At 53.5% G+C, this 24,611-nt stretch overlaps 1 protein-coding gene across 1 annotated transcript in view; it reads left to right on the top strand.

Moving 5' to 3' along the window:
- LOC102024047 overlaps nt 1-5,941 on the top strand; it is a 7,588-nt gene extending 1,647 nt beyond the window's left edge. The window contains exons 4-5 of the mRNA XM_013516580.1: nt 643-874; nt 2,987-5,941. Coding sequence (XP_013372034.1) covers nt 643-874; nt 2,987-3,307 — 553 coding nt within the window. The 3' untranslated portion in view covers nt 3,308-5,941. The remainder of the gene's footprint in view (nt 1-642; nt 875-2,986) is intronic.
- The last annotated feature ends 18,670 nt before the right edge of the window (nt 5,942-24,611 follow it).

Raw genomic sequence — 24,611 nt, 5'->3', positions numbered from 1 at the left:
GGAGTGCGGCGCCCCGGACGGCCGGGTCGGACGCGCTGCGGAGTCCCAGGCCGCCTCCCGCTCCTGGACGCCGCGTTCCGAGAGCGTCCTCTCCCCGCGCGCAGCCCAGGTGCCCGCTCACACACACGGTTTCGGAGCGCCGGGTCAGGGTTCTCCGGGCAAAGCGGGTCCCCTACCTGTCACTTGGCCAGGCTGTGCCAGGGTAAGGGATCTGTAACGGGTATTTGTCACCTTCCTGCCCAGGGTGTGAGGAATTTTCCCACTTTCTCTGCTGCCCGCCTCCTCGGTGCCCTCGAGCTCAGAGTCGGAGCCTGTGAGGCCGGCCCGTCAGAGGCGCACGCCTGGTCTGCCTGGGAGCCGAGTCCGGAGGCGGGGGCGAGGGCGTGCACCGCGTGGGAGCCCACCCCGGGCAGGCCCGTGGACCCGGGAGAGCCCGCAGCGCCCGCAGGGCCGTGTGTGCCGACGGGAGAGCCCTGGCTCGAGCAGATTCCGACTGTAGCCCCGGCTGCTTTCCTCCCCTTTTCCATGCCTGTCTCAAGCCTAGTTGTCTGATATTTCCACCGACCCAGTGAGCTGCCCCATTTCCTTCAGCAAAAGCCCTTCTGTACTTGAATCCACACAGACGGGCTTTGTTTCTTGCAGTGAAGGACTCTGGCTGGCACAGGATAAAAGACAACTAAGACATCGATGCCAGGGGTTGAGCAGGCAGCTGACCTCCGTACACCCGGTGTGGTGGAGCAGACAGCCTGTGAGTGCCCAGGACGCTCAGCCAGGGACGGCCAGGGTCCTGCCCCGGAGCACAGCCTCCTGGCGACAGGTGAGGGAGCTGTCACTGCTCCTTCTCTGCGGCACTGGAGACCTGCAGCCTGGTGAGGTGCGTGCTGTTGCCCTGTTCCCACTGCTGTAACCCGTCACACCCCCAGGGTCAGCTGTGAAGGGCGCAGAGCCGCTCCTCACAGTCTGGGTCCCAGGAATCCCAAGGGCAGGGCACCAGCAGGTTCTGCGTCGGGTGAGGGCTGCCTCTCTGGTCCCGAGACGGCACCTTCTTCCGATGTCCTCACCTGGTGGCACAGGAGCAGGCCAGGGGGCAGCCCGAGGCCCTCAGGCAAGGGCCAGGCCCTCGGACTCACTTTCCTGGAAGCCCAGCCTCCTAACCCTGTCACCCTGGAGGTTAAGTCTGAGCATGCGTTGAAACACAGACACTCAAACCCCAGCAGGGCTCTGCTGAGCCAGGCCTTGAAAGGGAGGGATTCCCCGGGAGAGCAAAGGTGGGAGAGGTCCTCAGGCACACACGGTGTTACTGAAGCCACTTGTTCCTGGGGAAGAACAAGGCCATTGTCCTGGGTTGGGGGACTGGAAGAGAGGGAGGATGGCAGAGGAGAGAGAGACAGGAGCAGGCCCAGCTGCCCAGAACGGTGGATGTGTGGGCCAGGGCTGAGGTAGAGAGAGAGGAGCAAAGGCCGGGAGAGGCTGAGAGCGAGCGTGGTGGCCTGGGGACCTGCCCGAGCGTCAGGCCGCCTCCTGAAGACCTCCTACTCCTGCAGGCCTGCTGTGCACAAGGGCGTGGGGCCAGAATTAGGGTTTTGTTAGGGAAACGAAAGTAGCCTCTGATGTGCAGATCGGTGTCTGGCCGGGTGTGTGCAGGGAGAAAGAGGCACACAGTCCAGAGCTGCCTCCCTGCTCCTGATGGGAGGAGAAAGGTCTTCAGAGGGATCTGCCGCATGGGCCTCACAGTCCATTCATGCCCTAACACAAGGGCCATCCTAAGCTTTGATTATAATGGAAAACTGTGACTGTAACAGGTCGCTTTAGAAACAAACCGCCCCCCTTTCTAAATCCACACATGGAAGTCCTAACTCCCCAGTACCTCGAACTTGGAGACAAGGTCTTCACAGAGGTAACTGAGGGCATTAGGATGGGCATGGCCTGACTCTCCAGATATGCGTTGAAGAAGCGCAGGCTTGGACACAGATGGTGCAGAGGGGAGAACCTGAGGAGGCAGGGAGAAAGCAGTCACTGAAGCCCAGGAGAGAGGCCCGGCGCTCCTGCCCTTCAGGGAGCCAAGCGGAGCCCAGGCCTGGGAAGAGTTTCTGCTGTGTGAGCCCCTGGCGGCAGCCCCAGCCCACAGCAGGCTCACAAGCCTTCCTTAGAAGGAGCAGGCCGAGCGCAGCCGCGGGAAGCTGTCTCACCTGTGAGAAGAGGTGTGTTTTATGACATCACCGGAGTCACTTGGATCAGGTTTTAAAGTAAATCATTCGGTTCTGTAATGGGATAAAGAAAGCAGGAAAGGTCTGCATCTGTGTGGAAGCAATGCCCACGGAGCTATCTCCACGCCGGAGAAGCCGAGGCTGGGCGTGTCTGAGCAGCGGCTGCCTCCTGTTGCTGAGCCTAGCAAGGAGGCGGCGGGCCGTTATCGGCAGCGCAATGCTCGGTGCAGACAGTGGGGCTGACTGCACCAGGACTGAGCAGGCAGGCGCCTTCGCCAATAGTGCATCGTCTCTCCTCAGGGCTTTGAGTCTCCCAGCGGCCGTGAGTCATTGGTGGAACAGTTGGTGGAATCACTGGTGTGAAACAGAGGCTCATGGCGAGGTTCTTAGAGGTGTGGCGCACGTCCCGGGGAAGCCAGGTGCAGCTGCTGCTGTTTCCCAAGGCATCGGAGGCTGCCGGCTGACGGGAGGGAGGAGGCCCGGCGCCGGCTCCCAGATTCTGGAAGCTCGGGGGGCCGAGGCCTTGGGAGGCGTGGATTCTGGGCGTTTAAGGAGAACAGAAATTCAGAGCAATCCAGCCACAAGTCTGCATCATTTGAAGATTGGAATGTGTTGTTAATAAGTTTGAAGGAAATGCAAACTTTAGTCAGCTTGTCGTGTTTGCAGTTCTGGTTTTCGGGCTTTTTAGTGCCATGTGTTTCAGCTTGTAGAAGTTTAAAATCGAGGAGTTTAATGGAAGGGTTCCTTTTTACTGAAGTTAATGTCTTGTTTCTCCGTAGTCCTGGCAGCTCCTGCTCATTTCTGCAGCTGGCTTCCAGCAGCTTCGAAGGGCAGCATTGTGTGTGGACGAGCGAGGCAAGCGCGGTGCCCTCCTGGAAAGGCCTCGCCTGGTGAGGGACCCTCACCCACGGGAGCAGGGCCGCCGGCGGCCGTGTGACAGAGCCGCTGGGCCGGCACCGGGAGTGGGAGCTTTGTACTTTTCAGAGGTGTGGCTTGGCCCTCAGTCCAACGCTGAATACCTGGGAAGCAGGAGAGGAGGATGGAGGGAAAGCGGGGAGAAGAAAGGAGAGAGAGAAACAAACGTGGAAGTGAAGTGGTGAAGAGAAAAGGGGAGAGGGAGGCGCCCGGGGCAGAGCCAGCCCCTGCCATTAGAGCAGCAAGAGGCAGCGGCACACACCTTGCACCTTCGAGCTGCATCACATCTCCCACCCAGGACACAAGATCAGAACCCCGGCAGCAGGAAGCAAACCTCACACCACAAGCCCCCTGCTGCACTTGGAGACCCAGCTGTCTTGCCAGTGAAGCCCGGCAGAGTGGGGCTGTGTGCAGCGTCCACACCGACCAAGACTGCACGGCCAGCCGGGGTGGCAGAGACACGGGGTGGCCGCTGGTCTGTGGCAGGGGCCAGAGGCTGCAGGTCGTCACTTCTTTGTGTTCTGGCCCTGGGCCCAGCCCTCCTCGGGTCTCAAGGCTGCTCTGAAGCGCACTCTGAACCGCTCGCTCGTGGGGCTGAACAGCATGTGACAGCTGAGCAGAGGAGGTTTTCAGCTTCCATGCCCTCCCCGGGCTTCCTGAGTGGCTGTGGAGCCTTGGACCCATCTGGGGCTGCTCAGCAGAGCTTGCACTCTGCTCTGGTGCCATCTCCAGCTCCTCCCGCGCCCTCCCTTCCCAGCTCCAGCCTCCAAATGTTCCCCAGCTCTGGGTTTTCCTGCACCCCGCCCCGGTGACGGCTCAAGGGAATGTTAAGCTTTTGGACTCTGGCATGGTTTAGAGGGTTTTTGCCCTTGGTGCTTTTCTGAAAACAGCAACGGGTAAGAATTTTGTGGAGAAAACACAGTATTATTTCATCTCACAGCAAGGGGGAATGTGCAAACACACCTGTGTTTTTCTGATCTTCCCAGCCCTGAGGCGTCCCAGAGCCCAGAGGTTTGAGGACCCTTGGGAAAACAAAGGAGCTTGGGGATGCAGAAGTTAATGGCTCCTGGGGAGTGTGTCCTGCCACCTGCTCTCTCGGGCCACAGGAATTTCAACACCAAACCCCCGGGTGGCAGCAGGCACCAGCAACCGCAAGTGAAAGTGAGCTGTGATTTTTCTGTCCTTTCACTGAAAACGTTTCTCCAACCGCCCTTCCCCTTTCAGGAATCGCCAGAGTTTCCTCCCTTCCCTGTGGTGAACACCTCAAGGAAAGGCGCCTCCTTTCCTGGAATGCAGGCTGGACAGCAGCTGTCTCTCCCCCAGGAGACTTGGAGAGTGGCTTCTAAGCAGACTGCCCGTGGGAGCATCTCGAATCCCATGGACAGGAAGCTGAGGTCATCAATTGCTTTCTCCTTGCTGTCTAGGGTCAGTGCGTTTCATACTTCCTGTCATCTCCTCTGACATCATGCACCACCCTGCTAACCCATTTCCTCACACAGATTTCTAGCCAGCGGTGAAAAGATACTATTGATATTTCTGTGTTTAAGAAAAGATGCTAATGGGAAAGGGCTGAGGAACCACTGCGGATTGACCCCCCGAGAGGTCAAGTAAAATAGGGCAGCAACTCAGGAAATGGGATCAGAATGGTCCTTTGGGAAGAGGAAGTTAAACGAATGGCCGGCAGCCTGTTAATGTTTTCCTCTGCAGCCGCAGATAGCTAACGTGGGTGCGCGGGCGGGGCGCCGGGCGAGAACGGAGGGCCGTGTCTATCGGCACTCAGCTCCAGGGTGTGGGGCAGTGTAACCCCAGCTTCAGGTCAGGGCTAATGCCGAACTTTGAAAGCTGCCACAAGAAGCACACCATGCCTTGAGGGCAGTAAGTGGATGTTCTCACCGCACGGAGAGCAGTTATCGCCGTAAGTAGGCTGTGGCTGCGGCGCACTGGGCTGATGCGGGCCTGGATGGGCGCGAGGAAGGAGCAAGATAACCAGGCGGTAGCAGGCCTTGAAGAGGCGGCCCCTGCCTAGCTTCAGCCGCTGACTTTACCTTTGCAGCACTCATCACGCGGCTGTGTCGCTGAGGAACCTGCGCTCGGGCCGCCTCTGTCTCTCAGCCGAGCTGATGACCCGGCCAGCCTGTGTCCTAGAGAGACTGCATCTGCTTCCCGCTTCCCAGAAACCAGTCTCCTTCTGCCCCAGAGAGAGGCTGTGTGCACCGAGCAGTTCTGTACCCAGATACCCCCCAAAGACAGCATACGACAAGCGCTGCCACGGGGCACGGTGACACGCGGAGGACAGCCAGGCAGCCTTCCAAAGAGGACTGTGACTGCAGGCGTGTGCTCGAGTTTGTGTTTGCTCCTCGGATACTGAGCCCCCTCCACGCTCCGCAATTGCACAGCTCCTGTTGGTGCCAGAGACCACGCGAGACCCTGCTCCGCTGGACGCTGGTTTAACAGCTGCTGCCTGTGCCTCACATCCTGCTCCCGCTGCCGCAGGCGGCCTCCGCGATGTGTTCCTCACGCCGTTTCTGTGAGCCTGGGAGTGGAACTTCAGCTGAAGGAGGCAGGCCAGGCCTGGCGGCACTCACCGGTAATCACAGCATTCCGGGAGGCTGCGGCAGGAGGATGGCAGGTTTAAGCCAGCCTGGGCCACTTAGCAGCGTAATGAGACCCTGTTTCAAAAATTTAATTAAGAACTTGGGATGTGGCTTGGTGTGGAGCCCTCGGGTGCAAGCCCCGGTACTGCACCAACAAAATGAAACAAAATAAAACAAGCAAGTGAACAAGATGAAAGAAAGCAAGAAAGGGGCCCGGATAGAGCTCAGTGGCACAAGCGCCTGCCTGGCAAGCTCAAGGTCCTGAGTTCGATTCCTGGAACAAAAAAAAGGCAAGAAAAAGAAAGAGGCTAGCAATTACTTTTCTTAGTTAACAGAAAGAAGGGCATCAGAAACTACTCCTTTGTGGGGGCTGGGGATTTAGCTCAGCAGCAAAGCGCCTGCCTGGCAAGCGCAAGGTTGTGAGTTCGGTTCCTGGTACCGGAGAAAAACCAAAAAAAAAAAGAAACTACTCCTTTGTGACTTTTCTACACCGCAGTGAGGACGGGCCCTGCCTCCTCTGGCGGTCTCTTCATCCCTGCTGAAGGAGCCAGCTCTGGTCCCATTGGCCTGGTGCGGATGGGATGCCAGCACTTCTGCCCTGCACCCCTGGAGACTGAGACGTCTCCGCGCCCGCACACTGTCACTGGAGACACAGCCCTGTGTGTGTCAGGCTGCAGGGGGTCTCCAAGTCCCGCATGAGGCTGTAGAAATGTCTCCCTCTGCACAGGCAGGATAGGTGACTCTCACAGTTCAGGATTCCGGGCTCCTGGCCTGGGGGCTGGCGACAGAGCTGTCCCTGAGGCAGCACCCACAGCTCTGCTCCCTAAAGCTGTCAAGCTCCGGAGTCGGCCAGCCCAGCACTGTCTCCGCCATCCCTGTCTAGCCAGTCACACAGCGCCGGCAGGTCTCCTAAGTGTCTCTTGGATCTGCCCCAGAGCTCACTTCCTTTCTGAGGTATAGATGGTCCACCCAAAATGTCGTTGTCCTTGCACCCTGTGAGACAGAAGCTGAGGGCAGAGGCACTTGTCCCCACCACACTCTGCCTCCTCCCCCACGCTGTCCGCCACCACCAGCAACACCACACAGGGCCTAGCGATGCCCTCCCACCCCGGGGTCCGGGGTGGATGCTGGCTCTGCACACTTTGCGGCTGTCAGGGCTGAGTTGTTCAGGCCGCAGCTGGGGGCTGCTGAGGGTCTGGAGCTCTGCTGGCTCATCTGCAGATTGGTTGAACGAGATGACACTGGGCCTGGTTGGAGCCTAAGAGTGAAAACTGGCGGGACACTTTTTTGGCTGACAAAGATAGGAAATTGTTTTTTGTTTTTGTTTTTTGGGACAGTGTCTCCCTACGTTGTCCGGGCCAGCCTGGGACTCAGGATCCTCCTGCCTCATCCTCGTAAATGCTGGAATTACAGGTGTGTGCCACCACGTCTGGCTCCAAATATTGTATTTTTAATTTTGTGTGTATGTAGGGGAAAAAGATGAGGAGGACTTTAATGAGGATACTGGTTCCCTGCAAGATGGCTTGCTGCCCAAATTAAGCAAAGGGCCTATTTCAGACTGGGTGCAAGTTAATGGTTTTTACATTTGTCAAGGGCTGTAAAGAAAAAACACGACTAATGTGCAGCAGAGACAGCATGTGGCCTGTAAAGCCTGACATATCTGCAGTCTGCCTCTTTCAAAGAAAAAGCTGCACCCCTGCAACAGACCCTCCTCTGGGCTCCATGGGAAGAGGGCCCAGGTGAAGAAGGGAAGTTGAGGTATAGCCAGTGTGGGCGGAAAGAACAATCCTCCCACCTCTGTGAGGACCACAGTGTCACTCTGGCACAGGAAGGTTCTAGAAACCATGCCTGCTGGACTCCTGGGGCTCTTGGAGACCCTGTACTGTCCTGGACACAATGGCAGAGGACCAGCAGCCCAGTGAGAGTCAGAGTTCACTGGAAGAGAAACCATATCCGGGGACTCTGCAAAGTCATTTGCGAGTCAGGAACAGGGGTGAATTCCTTCCCATAGAAGTGGGCTGGAGGCCGGTGAGCCCCAGTTACATCTGTGTGCTACCCTGGCCAGTCCTTATCTGTAGCGTCACTCCCAGAGGACACCGGTTTAGACAGGAGGAGGTCCACTGGAGGCTCAGGTGGCTGAGACCTGGAAGAGACACAGAGCCGTGGAAGTGTCCACACAGGCCCTCAGTGTTGGCTGCGGAGCCCATGGGGTGCGTCATGGCGCTCACAGCGTCCCTGGCTGCCTCGGCTCCCGCCAGCCCTCGTGTCGTCTGCGTTTACGCTGGAGCACACAGCAGTAGCCACATGCCAGCATCGACTGGGTTATGGCTGTTATTCACACTGGGCCAGTGAAGGGTGTCTGTGCAGAAGTCCTGCCGACTTGGGTTTCATGTCCGCCCCACACAGCCTGGGCTGGAGTGCAGCCGTCTGAGGCTTCATGGCTCCTCACACCTGGGCCAGCCTCCAAAGCAGTCTCATCCTCATCTTCACTGCGTCTCAGGTGACAATCGAACGGGAATCTGGCTTCTAATCTGCAGGCCCCTTCTTCCCAGCCTCCACTCTCAGTGCTTCCCCAGGGTCTTAGTTACTTCTCTCATTGCTGAGGTAAGATACCCAACACCCAAAGTTAAAGGAGAAAAGGTTTATTTAGCTCACAGTTTGTAGAGGTCTCAGTTCATCTTCAGTTGGCTCCAAGGTGGGGCGGCATGGCAGAGGGTCATCGCAGAGGGAAAACACTACATGGTGTGGCAGGGCAGGCAGAAGGCAGCATGCAGCAAGCCGTCTTTGCCTGTTATGCCTTCCTGCTACTGCCTTTTGGGTGATACCCAAAATGGGCCTTCCCATTATCCACACCCAGAACTGTGCTAAAACATCCTGTGGACTAATTTAGTGCCACATAACCTTAATCCCAGCATCACACACCCATGAGCCAACCAGTTCCCACAAGCCCCACTTATGAGCTTGAGAGTTCAGAGGAAATCTAGATCCCAGCCATAACACCCCGCCTCTGTCCTTGCTTCACTTTCTCACTGGTTGGGACAGAAACTTTCTCTTCAATGGTCTCCCAACGCCCATTAGCCAGAGCTGTGAGCTGTGATCAGGCAGGTGAAGTGGCCAAAAATACCACGGAAGAAACCTTAGGACGTTCTCCTAGGGAGAGGAGAGAAAGAAATCTTGAGCTGAAATCACTGTCCTCTGCCTTGTGGATGACACCCTGGGTGTCCTCTGGCCTGGAGATGCCTACAGTCACCTTAGTCCCCAGTGGCTCTGAGGCTGACATTTGCATTTAGTTCCCTGGTCTCCTTTGTTCACAGGTAGAGGCCTCCTGCCCACTAGTAGCACAGAAAGAAAGAAAGGTCCTGGAGAGGCAGCCCTGGAAGTAAAGTGCTGGGCACATACCTCAACCTCATCCACTGCAGGGAGCAGAAAGAAGGTTGTCTTCTTGTGGAGATGACCTAGAGCTTTGATTCTGCGCCTGGAAATCACTCTTTCGTATCACCTAGCCCAGAGGGGGCTGGGAAACTGATCTTTAGCTGCACACCCATGTGCCAGGGAGGCTTGGATTCTGTATGATTTACTAAATGAAGAAGGGGAGCATGGATGTTAGGGAACAGCTGATAGTCTTCCAGTCTTCACTACAGTTGAAAACTAACTCAGCATTTCCTAAGACCGGATTAGCACAAACAAACAAGCGCCTTTGTTTTAACCCTGGGTGTAATTTCCCCACATCCTGGCACAGGAGCGCAGGGTGCAGCCCAGGCCTAGAGAGACAACAAGACGGCAGATCCCAAAGGCAGGTTCTTGTGGTGCAGGCTGCATGGGTTCGTTAAACAGTTCAAGGCCAGAGCTAAGGCATCTGGGCAGAAGAGACCACTGGGCAGCCAGGTATCTTGGAGGAGTTGCTGTGGGGCCAGCACTTGTGCAAGGAGTGGTGGGAGCAGAACTGGGTAGAGATGGAAATCATGGAACTCAAGACAACAGGAAAGGGACAGCGGCCCAAGGAGTCTTTCCTGGAGGAATAGCTGATTCTCATTCTCTCTCTGTCTCTCTCTCTGTCTCTCATTAATTTGAAACAAAAATGTGGTTATCTGTGCTTTTATGACACTGTTTTTTAATTTAGCAATGTAATGCAAACATTTCCTCCATCACCCAAAATATAGATCATAATCATGTTTAATTAATGCAGATGTTCTGTTGAATAGATGTACAAGACTTAAATCCCCGTTGATGGGCATTTGAGAATCTTCCTATTTTTTGTTTTTACAAATAACTTAGGGACATTCTCATGCATACATCTTTTCACACATATGTGATTAGTACTATAAAAAAATTCCTCCAAACAAACTTGCTGGGTCAGAAATTACATTCATATTTTGAAGAATAGGGCCAACCTACCTCCCAGGAGGTGGTAGTAATTTACCTGAGTAATTTGGGGAGCAATCTAGACTGATCTTAATCTTTGCCAATCTCAGAGAGGAGAAATACCTCATTGTTTTCTTAATAACATTTATTAATTAGTAACCACGTTAATGCTATTTCAGATGTTGACAGGTTGCATTTCTTACTTTATTTTTCCTTTTGTGAATTAGCCGTCCTTAGCCCATTTTTCTCTGGTTTATAGGAGACTGTGGATTGAGTGTAAACATCTGTCAATATATAAAATACAGTATTATATCTTAACAAATCACTTGTGGCTTTTCTTGAAGCCATCTATAGTCTCTTTGATAGTCTTTGGTTAGGTATTATTCCTACCAAATCTCTACCCTAACTATATCAAGATTTTCACCGGAGTTTTCTTCTGGTACTTTTATAAATCCTCATTTTCAAGTTGATATAATTTAGTAAGTAGAGTAAAAAACAGACACCCTCTCCCTCGCCCTCTCTTGAGTTCCATCATTCCCGTCTGCACTGGATTCCTGTCCCTGAGAGAGGTAATGAGGAGCACGGTGTGTGCGTTCTGGGATGGTCACTTCGGTGCAGCTGCATCAAGCTGGCTGCCTTGGCGGCCTTGGGCAGTCCGCACGGAGCCTCAGCAGCCAGAGCTTCCGCTCGGGGGTGGGAGCCTGGCCTCCCGCAGAGGAGGCTGCCCTGGTGGCTGCATCCTGCCAGCCCCGGCATGCTGGCCTTCGGCACACACAGCAGACAGCCGCTGGCGCAGCCTCCGTGCAGGACCCCTCCTAACTGCAGCCCTTGCCCCTGCTGTCCCTGGAGATCTCTGGGGTTTCCTCACCAGACCTGGCCACCCAGTCTCGGATTTCCCACCCCTCAAGACTGTGAACCAAAACAAATCTCTTTCCTTTATACCTTCGCCTGCCTCGGATACTCTGCCTCAGCACGCGTGACCTTTCCAGAAAGCTGGATTCGTATTGCTGTGTGGGGCCCCACAGGAGCTCTGTGGACTGAGCTTGCAGCCCATGACCACTCTGGTTGCATCACCAAGACGAAGCCCACGGAAGGCCTCGGTTTGTTCCTGACCTGACATCTGACAGACCCGAGGGACCTCAGGACTGCTGCTCCTGGCACAGGCTGGGGGCGGCTCTTACGCCACCTCGCTCTGTCCCTGTGGACAGTCTCTGCCTTCCTCACTGTGTCCCAGAGGCTGTGACTTTCTAGTTTGCCTTATTTTTCTTCTCTTTAAAATAAAACCTTGGCTTTTCTATGGAGCTTCTCTTTGGTGAGTTTTGGTTGACACAAAAGAAATGAACTAAGCGACCACCAAAAGAATATTGTCCTGCAGTTGGAGCTGTCTGCACACTTCTACTTTGAGGAGTCAGTCTTTGAACAACCATGGATGGTGCCGTGAGGAAGCACAGGAGAGCTTGGCTAGTGAAGATTCGGGTCTCTTCATTCGGACCGCAGTGCCCTCCGGCTGCTCAGTTGACAGTGGTGGATGCCGCCTGGCCCCTTTCCGGGACCTACTTCTCCCGAAAGCACCCAGCTTCCCTCGGCGGTGGGAAACGTGGGCACTTAAAGGCATCCTAAGCTCCTCTCCCCCAAGGCATTCTGTTAATGTGTACCAGAACATTCTTAAAGGAGCAAAAAGAAAGTCTTTGTAAAAGGAAGAGCTCGCCTCTGGGCGCCTGGATCGCAGCCACCCTGCATTCATCTGTAACCTCTTAAGAGGACAGGAAGCCCCTCTGGCGGTGCCCCACTTTCTGTATTTGCAGCCAGCGGTCACTCGGACGTTGGTGGTGGGTCAAGCGCGCTCAGTTCTTCCTACAGGCGATCTCTCTTGCTCACAGAAGTGCCCTCAGAGGTAAAAGTCTGTGGATGAACATTATTTACATCGGAAAGCAAGGTTTAAGGACATTAAGCAGCTCGTCTAGAATCACGCAGGAAATGAGAGGTTGGGCCGGAATTTTAACGCAAGCAGTTTAACCCCAGGGGCTCCACTGGATTAAAGTAAGCTGATTTAATTCACGTGGAAACTCTGTGAGGTACACATTTCTTATCTGTAATTTACAGAGGAGAAACTGGTTTCCGGTAGTTAATCTGGAGGTTGAAGCCATCAGGAGGCAGAGCTGAGCATGAGGCCTGGCGGTGCCGGCCCTCAGGGCCTGTTCTGCCCTCTGCACCCTGGGCCTATTAGCTGCTCTGCACCCCCGACGCGGCTCTAAAATCAGACAGGAAATTGAATGAATGCACTGGAGAGCAGGTCCACAGGCGGCAGTTTCTCCACCACCACCTTTCTCTCCACGGCTCCTGACACGGATCGGATCGACAAGGCTCGTTGTAGGGAGGGAGGCAGACATGTCACGCACATGGTGGGGCTGCCTGCACACTCTGCACTGACAGGAACCCCCAGACAACAGGTGTGCAGGCGCATGAACGGACAGCAAACACTCGGTGATGCGTTTAGAAGAGCTTCGTGGAATGAGGGAAGCCTCTTGCCCTTAAGCTTTTGTGTTTTCTCTCAGGAGAAGCAACTCCAGGGACCTGATGTCTATAATTCAGGACAGGATCTTTTCTTTACACTACAAAATTCTGCAAATTTGAAATTATGACTCAATCTTCTCTTCCAAATATGCTGCTAAATTTAAACTAAGAAGAGATCACACACACACACACACACACACACACACACTTTATTTTTTTTTCAGTACTGAAAGCTGAAGTGAAAGCCTTACACTGAGCTACACCTCCAGCCCTTTTTATTTTTTATTTTTAGATAGGGTTGCCTTAAGTTGCTAAGTTGCGCAGGCTAGGCTTGAACTTGTGACCCTCCAACCTCAACCTCCCCAAGTGCTGGGGTTCAGGTGTACACCACCACATCCAGCTTATAAATTTAATTTTCATCTTAGAATGAATACTCATGTGACTGATACAGGATCTCCAAATGATACAGGGAAATATTATAACTCCAAACATGCTAGATGTCTGATACACCAAGTTTGTGTTCCCCAAAACCAACCAATCAATTCTGAGGAACAATGGAGGTTAAGAGTAGGAAATTTTATTGGTCCTGAGAGACAGGAGGGGTCCCAGATGGGTTGCCCACAAGTGCACTTCTCGAAGGAAGTTTTGTAGAGCAAAATCACGAAGTGGGTACAAAATCACAAAGTGGGTACAAGGTGAGACACAGCTACGATCAACCAATAAGATTACAAGAGTAGTCGCTCAGGTAATATTGATCCCATGGGGAAGTAAGTCGTGTAGCAAGTGTGCAGGGAAAGAACCTGGACCCTTTCTGGGAAGAGATGGATCAGGTCTTTGTTACCCACTCCGGTGAATGATACCTTTTCAGAATATTGATCAGTATTGCTTTTCCCTCGGGGAGGTATGCCGGTGCAGTCATGCCATCTTTAGCTCGAGGCCTGGCCTTCAACAGCTGCACCTCCAGCCACAGGGATAACGCGTTCTTCCGCACTGACTCCTCAAGGGTCTAGCCTGCCTAGAACATCTCCACCTGGCTTAGCTGTCTGTAATATGACTCCCAGGATAAAGAATGGGGATAGTGATCTGAAATGAACATTATTATTAGGTAGCTGATCAACTAAGGACAGCCTGCGCTCTGTAACTTTTCAAACCCCTTAACGTGAGGGTTGGTTCACTTCTGTTCACAGCTGACTGCGCTGGAGTAGTCATAGGCGCTGCTGTGAGGGGCGCCGCTCTCCTCTGCTGCATCCCTGCTCCACTTCCTGCTGCCGCGCAGCTCTGCTCCTCCGGACCCTGCCGCCGTGACGATTCCACGGCAGAGCCAGTGGGCCACGTACGGAAACCTCTGCAAGTGTGAGCCGAATTAGACCTTTCTCCTTCAAGTTGTGGTGCTGGGTGTCTTTGCCGGTGACACAAACGCTGGCTGACGTAGAGGGTGTGACTGAAATAGCTTAGGTGCTGCTTAGAACACTAGGAAGTTCACTTTATAGGAAAAACATTGCAGCACAAGTGTGTTTTGTTTCAAATAGATTAAAGGGCAAAGGAAGTGGCGTGAGCCAGCTGACTGTCCAGTGCAGATTGGAGAGATGACCTGGGAACAGGCCTGCGAGCTCCAGGCTCTGCTTCCTGTTCTTTTCTCTGCTTACTAAAGGCGGGAGAGGACAGGTGTGCGCTGAAAGCTGCGGGGTGGGGAGGGCTGCGAGCGCTTCCCTTTGAAGGCGGAGAAAGCAGACCACAGAAGTGCTGTCAGGAAATCCTTCCCCTGCACCTGCCACCTGAGCCAGCCGGCTCAGTTGCTTCCTCTGAAAGCTCCAGTGTTCTCCAGCTGCCCGCCCCCTGAGGGCGAGGGGAGGGGAGGGGAGACTAATCTATGTGGGTCAGACACTGCTGCTGCCCCAGGCCGGTTCTCGGGTCTGGCTTCCTGTGATCAAGGCTTAGGTTCTGCTCCTCTCTTCCTGCCCCTCCTTCCCTCACACTCTCAGTTTGCTCACTTGGGACATTTGTCTGGCCTGTTCTTTCTCTTTGGCCTCTCTGCCCTGTGCGCTCCTCCGATCGTGATCAATGTTCTCCTCCACGCCGAGAGGAGCCTCAGAGGTCCTGCCCCGTGCTCTCTCCCAGGGATGGAAGGCCCGATCGCTGGGTCGGAAGCAGTGGGGACAGAGGAAAATGGAAAATAACAGGGACCAAGACCATCATTCAAAGTGAAATGAATCAGACACACACGCTTAAACATCACCTGGTTTCTCTTATGTGAGAAACCCAAAGTATAAATAAAGAGTGCAATAAAAGATAAATGCTTGGGACTGGGGATGTAGCTCAGTGGGACAGCGCCTCCCTGGCGAGCACAAGGTCCTGAGCTGCATGCACAAAGCCCTAGGTTCGATTCCCTTGTATGCACAAAGCCCAGTACAAAAAAAAAAGAGAGAGAAAAAAAATGCTCACAAACAGGAAGCTAGAACTGTTGCAAAAGGAAAGGGGATGTAAAAAAATTAATGCTTATTATGTACCTGTGCAGCGCCCCACCATGAGTATAATCATTGTGTACTGCAAATGTATACCAATAAAAATAAAAATTAAAATGCCAGGAGAGAAGAGGGAAGCTCAGGCTCCCCGGAGACCACACCAGTGCCAGGACAGGTCACTGCCTACGATGGTCTGTGTCTGGATGTGCCCCCACAGCCTCATGCAGACAGGGTTTTTTGGAGGTGGCTGAACCTAGAGTGTGGGATTCATGGTGCAATGCTGGGATTAAGGGTGGGTGATGGCTGGAGCAGCCCACTGATTGAACTGGCACTGCCCTAACCCCAGTGGACTGGATATAAGTGACAGAAAGAGGCTTGTCCCCCTTGCTTGCTTTTGCTGTCTTCTGATGCCAAGAACTGTTTCTCCTCTGTGACGACCCTCTGCCACGCCACCCTGCCTTGGAGCCAGCGCACTATGGACTGAAACCTCTACAAACTGCAAGCTAGAGAAACCTTTGCTCCCTTAATTCTGGGTGTTGGGTGTTTTGTCTCAGCAGTGAGAGGAGAGCAGCCAAGACGTTGCCAAAGCATTGTAACTAGGACAGGTTGGGGACCTTGGGTGTGGCCAGGGCCATCTACCCACAGCACCACACAGCCTCAGGGGAGCACTTGATTTGTTTGCTCTCTGTCTCCTGACCCTTTGGTTGGGTCTTCTTATTTGCAAATCCCCTTCTTGTTTGGCTCACACAGAGCTTCCTCGTGTCCCTGTCACCTGCCTTACAGGACAGGACTTCACAAACCGGGACCTGACAGTGGCTGCATGACGTCTCCCCAAGGTCTTCTTGCTTTTTTATTTTCTTAAAATTTATTTTTACTTGTTTTGTGGTGCTGGGAATCGAAGCTAGGGCTTTGTGCATACAGGGCAAGAACTCTACCACTGAGCCACGTCCCCGGCCCCTCTCTTGCTTTAAACACGCTAGGAAGGTCTCACAGGAAGCTCAGCACAGACGCATGAGGCACGAGAGGGAGGCGGTGCTCTCCGCGAAGCTCCTCCATCGCTCTGCATCCTGCCTCCCCGACCTGCCCCGTCCTGCCCAGGTCCTGTCCCAGGGCTGGTCCCCTGGTGCCACACCGCCCTCGTTTCCCTTCCCCCTGGGGGATCACCCCTGCCCCCATCCTCGGCCACCACAGTGATGTCCACTGAGTGCCCTGGGACCTTCCAGACATCAGAGATGTCATGGAGCAGGCTTGTACTGTGGCTTCCCACACCCAGCTCTGAAGGGCTGGCCAGTGCCACAGTGGCCCCGAGAGATGTCCACATCCGGATCCCCAGAACCTGGGTCTGTTCGTGTCCCACAGCCAGGGCAACTGCAGATGCTGCGACCGTAGGGAGTTTGTGGTGAGGTCAGTTCGGACAGTGTGGTCACAGGGCCTCACATGCAGCAGAGAGGCTGCGGGTCAGCTTAGGGGCAGTGACAGAAACAGAGGATAAACTGACACCCAGGCAGCCTCTGCAGGGCAGACAGGCAGGGAAGAGGGTCTCCCTGAAGCCTGGAGGCACCAGCCTGGTGACCCCCATGGGCTTCTGAGATCCAGGACTCCAAGGTAATAAGTTTATGTCATGGTAAACTACAGAATTTCTGATAGTCTTTTACAGAATTGGTAGAAAATGAATACATGTCTTATCCAAACAGAAAGGGTAATTTACTACAAGAGAGGCCAACCAGTACAGCTTGGATTTTATTTATTCTTTATTTGTTGAGGTGCTGGGGACCGGACCACTGCCTTCACGCTGAACAACATTCTCAGCCATTTTATGTTTTCTTAATCTTGAGGCAGGGTCTTGCTAAATTGCCCAGGCTGCGCTCAAAGTTGCCATCATCCTCCCTCAGCCTCCCGTGCACCGCCACAGCTGCTACGGACGAGAAAGGACACGGAAGAAGTTTATAGGGGAAGTTGGATCTGCCTTGTGCCCGGCAGGAAACTTCCCAGCTTCCCTCTGTGCCCGGGCTGGGTCTCCATGAGGAGATCAGCCTTCACCTCCAGCACCCGGGTTTGCACGCCAACACCTGTCCTCCCCCAGGCTCCGGGCAGGACGCGGGTGCTGGTAACAGTGCTTCCTGCCGCTGCGGACCCGTGCCCAGCACGCACGCAGACGCATGATGGCAGCGCGTTCTGACTCCTTGGTGCAATCATTTATTTCAAACCAACATTCACTTTGACAGAGACACCACGAGTTATTTCCAGACTCCAGGCACAATTTCTAAAATTGCAGAGACAGGACTATTTACCTGAGCAAACTACAATACAAAAAAAAGGGCTAGATCATATGTAAAGCCTAAAATGATGACTTGAGTTTTCAGAAAACGTAAAAGTCACTTAAGGCCCTCATAGAACAAATTTGATTTTGGGGTGTTATGACTCAAATATCCAAGATCCTACGGTAAGAGTAACGAAAGGTGGGGAGGTAGCTCAGTGGGAAGCACTTGCCTAACATGTAAGAGGCCTTTGGTTCAATTCCTACTGTGGAAAGAAAGAAAAAAGGTGAATTTTCGGGCAGATGTGGTGGTGCGTGGCTGTAATCCCACCTACTCATGAAGCTGAGGCAGGATTGCAAGTTTGAGGTCAGCCTGGGCAACTTGGCAAAATTTTGTTTCAAGATTTAAAAGAAAATGGACTGGGGATGTAGCACAGGGCTCCCTGGCTTCAACCCAGGACACTACAGAGAAATCACTAAAATAAAACATCCTGGAAATAAATCCAAGTTTCCAGTATTAACTCCTTTCAACATAATTCCTTTAGCACAGAGCTCTTAAAAGGTTTTCCGGTTTTGACTTTGAATTCTATGTAAGAAATGTTATTTTGAAGACATGGGGGAAATCGAGAAAAAGCCAGCTAACAACAAGCAAGATTCATGTGGCTGGGAGGCGGCAGGTGCCTCTGGGTTCAGGTGCTCCCGGCTGACTCCCCCGCTGTCAGCCAACCTGAGGCCCCACTGCCACAGCTTCTGGTTTGCCTTGACGTCTGAACGGGGACAGGTGTATGATTTTCCAATCAGGTTGTTTCTGAGAATAGGGTGAAGGAATTACAATCTGCATCTGTCTTTGAAAAAACGGGATTACAGAAATAAGAACAAGGTCAGGGAAATGTTTTGATGACTCAGGCTTGGGTGGTTGGTGACTTTCAAAGGTTGGTGTCCAGGAAACTTGCAGCACACAGTTATTTTGATACCAGTAGAAGCCACCTGGGGTCTCTGAGTCCTGAGATGACTCTGTCTGCTGTCTCACTGACACAGGGCTCACACGTTTGCGACCCGGTGCTGTGTGGGGAGCAGGGATGCGTGGCGCGTACACCTCGAGAGACGGAATGCGCCTTCCCCGTGCTCCTTTCTCAGAAGTTCTTTGCAATTCTTTGGTTTTCATTCTTTATAGGAGTTTTTAATGATATTGTCAAGAATCCCCTTGAGGTTTATATTGGAACTGCGTTGGACATTAGGTGAGGTTTGTATTGGCACTGCATTGGACTTAGGTGAACTGGGAAGCATTTCTAACTTTATAATATCAAGTCTTCAGTCCTGAATACACCTCCCATTTCTTTTTTTTTTTTGGTTTTTCTCCGGTACCGGGAACCAAACTCACGACCTTGCGCTTGCCAGGCAGGCACTTTGCCGCTGAGCTAAATCCCCAGCCCCACACCTCCCATTTCTATGAGCCTCCTTTCATGTTTTTAAATACAGCTCTATAATTTCTTCATAATTGTCATATACATACATTATACTACACATACATAGTCTTAGACATGGTCTTTCGTTTTTGTATCATACTTTATTGATAGGTGGCATCTTTTTAACAGTTAATTTTGTTTGCTGCTGACAGTAAGAAAGCATTTGAATTTGACATGCCTGCCATATGTATCCACCATCCTTGTCAAATTCTTCAACTCACCCTGTTTATTTGTAGATTCTCCTGCCTACCAATAACAGGAGCTCTTCCTTCCTTTCCCGTTCTGCCGCTGTAGTTCACCAAATAATGATAGTTTGATTGTTACCAGTACCTTAGTTTTAGAAATGTTAAAGTGGGAGAATGGGTTACATATGAAGATTTCCTTACTTTCCTTATTCCATTTCACTATTTAGCTGTCACTTCCTGTTATTGGAGATTGGAGATTGTTGGCATCCTTGCTCTCTACTATAAAGAACACTTCTGCAGTTTCCTCATTAACACATCTACTGGAGGTTTTGGTAGGTCCATTTCAACGTGGATAAGGACAGTTTTTCTGTTATGACGCTAACCATCTCATATAAACCAGTGTTTAGTTGTATTAAGGAGCATTTCCCCATCTCTTCAGAGGACATGATGGTGATTTTTCTCCTTTAGCCTCTCCATGTGGGGGATCACATCACTGCGCTCCTGGTTAAGCCCACTCCACCCTGTGGGCCTCAGATGCCCGCGTTTCATTTCGATGTTTGCCTTGCACGTGAGGCAAGCCTGGCCTGTGCCCCTGGGAGCTCCGCGTTTCCCTCCTCACCTCACCGGAGTGGGCACTGTCCCTCTTCCTCCATCCTCGGAGTGTGCCTACAGCTGGGATCATCACTTCCTTGCATTTGGGGGAGAGGATGTCTTTAAAGTTGGGGCCTGTTGTTTCTTTCTGTGGTACATGTGTGCACACACACGTGTGTATACATGTACTGTATACAATCACCGACCTAGCCATGTATTATTCTCACAATCACGAAACAGTTGACTCCCCTGTTAGGAAAAACAAAGAAAGCTTTACACACACTCACAGATGGTGGAGCCACGCTTAGCACGGCCGGGAGGGCACTAGCCCCGGGTTGGTGGGTCAGGAGCAGCCGCCCCCTCCCACGTCCCTCTGTCCCAGCCAGAGGTGCTCCCAGAGGAGGCGAGGGTGGCGGTTCTCGGGTTTCTGACATTCAGATGGTGGAGTGCTTAGCCGCACCATTTCTTCTCTGTTCCTTCAGCTGCTATTTCCTCAGGCTCCAAGCCTTGGCAGTGGTTAGGAAAAGAATGAATTGTTCCTATTGATTTCAACCCCCAAATCTGGCACAGACACTCTCCTCTCTGCAGCCTAGATTTCTGACTGCAGCCTGTTCTCCCTGTCACAGTCCACGCCTTCTTCTCGAGCTTTGGCTTCGGGTCTCCCGGAATCTAACAAGCAGCCAGACCGAGTCCTGGGGGACACAGGTGGGCGGACAGGATGGACACAGCATAGCTGTGCACCCGGTCACATCTCAGAGTTCCAGTTCTGAGCTGGGCATGGTGGCAAACACCTGTGATCCCAGCACTCGGTGGGAGGCCAAGGCAGAAGGATCACCGAGATTTCAAGGCCAGCCTGAACCACACAGTGAGATCTCGTCTCAAAAAACAAAACAAAACAAAACAAAAATTCTTGCTTTGCACTCCTACCCCCAGGACCTCAGAATGGGACTGTATTTGGAGACAGGCTCTTGAAAGAGGACTAAGCTTGGAGGAGGGGCACTGAGATTACGGGTGTCCTGTAAAGGACACAGGAGGGCACAGACTCCTGAAGAGGAGGCCGCATGAGGACATGGACAGGAGCCGGGGTCTCCAGGTGAAAGGGACAGGAGCCAGGGAAACCAGCCTTGCTGACACCTCGACCTGGGCCCTCTCGCCTGCAGAACCTGGAGGAGACCAAGCCCATTAAGGCAGGCAGGTTCTCCGCAGGGAAGGGTGCACAGTCCAGCAGGGAAAGGGGGCGCTGGGAGCACTTACAGGGCAAGGGCAGAACAGAGAAGTGATTGCAAGAGGGAGCAACATGGCGTAGTGAAGGCCGTGCTGGTAGTCGAGGGTCCTAGCAGCTCTGCGCAAGGGTGCTGTGGTGGATTAACTGACGGCCGACTTGGAACACCCAGCTGAACTGAGTCAGCCTCGTGCTGGGTGTGGAGGGCCCACCTGGGGATTGTTGCCAACGGCATAAAAGCAGAACTCGAGGGGGAGATGATGGGCTGTTGATTCTCCTGGAGAGGCTTGTCACACCGGCTTTCCTGATAGGAACTCAGCTGTTCTCATCGTTGGAGGAGCTCAGGTCCTCGCTGTCGCTGAGGGTGGCTGTGGTCCTCTTTGTCGGGGGCTGTTGTCCTTACCTCAGCATCGCTTTCTGGCTCCATTGCGGCTCTCTCAGCCTACTGGCTCAGATCCTTCACCCCACTGGCTTGTGCTTTCTACTTCTGCCACTGACCTTGGGGCCTTCCCAGCACAGATCCTTGATTCACACTTGTATGATACGTTGCCACGGGCTCTAGGTCTTCAGCTGGACTCATGCTGGACATTGCCACGGGCTCCAGGCCACCAGCTGGACTCACGCGGGACAATGCATGGGATCCAGGCCCTCAGCTGGATTCTTTGGGTCTCTAGTATATGGACGGGTCTCTTGAGCTCTTCTGCACTTGGCTTTTTGGGAGAATATTATAAAGTAACATCCCTTCTAGATGGGGTGCAGGCCAGATAGAAGAAGCAACAAGAAAAGGCAGAGGGAAGTTCAGTCTTTTGGTAGAAAACATCGTACAGCAAGCAGCCTGCCTGCACTGAGCTGCAGCTCCCACAGTCGACTCAGCTGAACCGGCAAGGGACTCGTGTTACACATGCAGGTCTAGTCTCCCATCACAGGGCTCCCGACAGGAGCGCAGAACCCCATTCTGCAACAGCGGATGCCTCACACAGAGGAATCCAGAAGACGAGTTTATACGCAAGAGATGATTGTGTGCAAGAGAGTAGCGTCTGGCAGATCACCTCTCGAGGAGGTTGTGTCCTCGCTGTGGCAGTGTCCTTCCTCTGGGCGTGTTTCCTTTCCCCTCAAGCCCGCTGAGGACAGTTTGCAGGGCACCATGTGGAGACCTGGCCTGTGCGGGGATGTGACACTGCCTGCAGTGTGATGGGAGAACCCTAAAGTCATGTCTGTGACCGCAGACAGGGAGGACAGAGTTGGTGGGTGTGGAAAATGCTTGAGCGCTTTTCCTGAGAGCCAGCAGGGCTGAGAGCCTGGGGTGCTGTGGCCTGCGGGACGAGTCTCCCCAAGGCCCCAGCTGAGAGAGGACACACACAGAGGAGGTGGAACCTCCAGTCACACAACGGTGTCCCGGAAGTGTCGGCCCCAGTCTTCCTCCATCGGGAAGGAACCAGAGCCAGGCCCTGCGACTCCCCACCGAGGCAGAGCCGTTCCTGCTCCTGCCCCTGCCTAAGGCAAGGTCCGCCTAAGAGGGCATGTGGGAGGCCGGGGTTAACTGGGAGAAGGTTTTCAACAGCACGGAGGATAGAGTGAAGCCTGTGGAAGCCTTAATGTTTGAGATACATAGAATTTACCCTTTAGAAACAATGATGGGAAGAATACAGTGTGCAAATATAAAGACAAAATGGAATTCACATCGGGCTTCCAAGAGTGGAGTAGAGGTCGTCTGCGAAGGAGGCCCTGGGCTCCAGTGGGAACGTGGTCATTACTCGGTAAGTTGATACTGAGTGCGATTTAGCAAATTGGAGTAAATGCTGTTGGACATTTTCTAGGAAGTGAACCGTGAGAGAACATGAGAATAAAACAGCTCTTGGACGGCCTTGGGGTTCACTGGGGTCAGGTAGCTGAGTATATTGTACCACAGGGCCGGGGATATAGCTCAGTGGCACAAGCGCCTGCCTGGCAAGTGCAAGGTCCTGAGTTTGATTCCCGGTACCAAAAAATGAAATAAAATAAAAATTTTAAACGCTGTCAGCCTTGCTCTTCCCTACGTCCTCACTCCTGTCCTCGCCCCACTGGTCACAGGCATCCTAGCTCCTGTCCCGTGAGCATGCCGTTTCTCCCAGAGCGGGCGTCACCTTTCACACACGTTTCTCGTGTGTCTGTTGTGAATAAACAGCCACGCTCCCTAGCACAGCTCCTGGGCGTTGTCCACTGATGCAAGGGCAGGGCCTGGCACAGAGCAGGTTCCCATGCAGAGTGAGCGATCGAGTGACTCTGTGGGAGAATGCACCGGGCAGAGAGCGGTGGTCAGGTCCGACACTCCGAGAGGACAGGACCTGTGGCCGCACTGGAGCGGCCCCGAGTGCGTCCCAAGCAGCGCTTACCTGCAGGTGGCTGGAACACCGTTCCCTCTCCTCGGCAGTAACATCTGGGAACAGGGTGAGGAGCCTTGGGCTTTCTGTCGTGGATCAGATCCCTGGTCTTGAAGCTCTAGCTGTAACCTAGAGAAGCTTACCTCTGGACGTGCCGTGACTGTCAGTGTGAAGGAAAACAGTACATGCACACAAGGGAACAAGGGAGTGTTGGTCAGTACCTGAGTTCACTCTGGAGAGTCTTAGGAATCCTCCACAATCTCTCTTCTTTGACCCTCTTCCCTGGGTTCACTCAGTGGGAGAGTCAGGGTGACCCATTCTTCACACCCTGACCTGGCACCTGCAGTATCTATCATGTTCGTGTCACTTGACTCTGTCTTCACTCAGCCAGGGGGCCAGGGCCATGGACACGGTCCCAAGATGGTCAACCCCAAAGCCAGTGCCGACCGCTGGCCTAGGAGCCAGCCCGGCAGCCAGCCCTGCACCTCAAGGGTTGGAGAGAGGCAAGCTTATCACTCAAATTCTCTCGCGCTTGCTCCTCTGGAAGGAAATCTAGGAAGTAGGGGTGTGAGCTGGCACCAGAGAAAAAGCAAGAAAGCAGGGCGCAAGGTGGGGCGGAGCCACCCCGGTGCTGTGCACTGGAGCAGAGCCTGGCCTTCTTGCTGCTGGAGTTGGGTCTCAGGGGCGCCAGTGTCAGCCGGCTCCGCACGCCCGGGGCCTCCGGCCACCAGCTTCTGCAGCTCTGAGTCTGCAGACTTGGTTTCTGGCACTCCCAGCAGCCGCAAGTTCCGCGGACTCCTCGGGAGCAACGCAGCGCATGGCTCTGGAGAGCTGGCACAAAAACGCCATCCTGCACGCGGCCCTGTGTGCGACATTCTCAGGTTTGCTTTTCTGCTTCATTCAAGTTTCCCTGGGAGGTACAGCTTCATTCCCACCACCGTGGGTCAGTCGCAGGGCCTCTGTGACCTGCACTACTCCTAGCCTAGATGCGCTGCTTGCCCTTAATCCTCGCATCCTCCCTGCTTCTCCCAGTGGGCAAGAAGGCGACCCAGACCCCGAGGCGACTCGCATCTGAGTCACAGCTGTCGAACCGCCCCGCAGCCGTGCCTGAAGCTCTGGGAGTCTTGCTTTTTCCAGTCCTAACTCCACAGGGTGCAGAGACACAGACTAAGGAAGCAGGAAACATGTGCAATCGATGGTTCCCTAGCAGCAGAACCCTGTCCACCTCTAGGAAGTGCTTTTGGTAAACGCTTGTCACGTTAGGGCATTTTGTTCAAGCAAAGTCAGACTCCCAGTCAGAGTATTTCGCTCCGGCCTTCAGACGTCTTCCTTTCTTTTTACTAGAACATGTTTGCGCCATGGACAGGGGAGGTCGCGCGTGCAGCCCGTGCATCTCGATCCCTTCTGGTCCCTCTCCTCTCCCCTCCCTCCCCACTCCTCCATCACTCAGTCCCTTCCTTTTTTCAAAAGATCTAC

Source organism: Chinchilla lanigera, unplaced genomic scaffold, assembly GCF_000276665.1.
Source record: "Chinchilla lanigera isolate Chin_1 unplaced genomic scaffold, ChiLan1.0 scaffold00035, whole genome shotgun sequence".
NCBI classification, from domain to species: Eukaryota; Metazoa; Chordata; class Mammalia; order Rodentia; family Chinchillidae; genus Chinchilla; species Chinchilla lanigera.
This window is presented reverse-complemented; position numbering and strand designations above follow the sequence as displayed.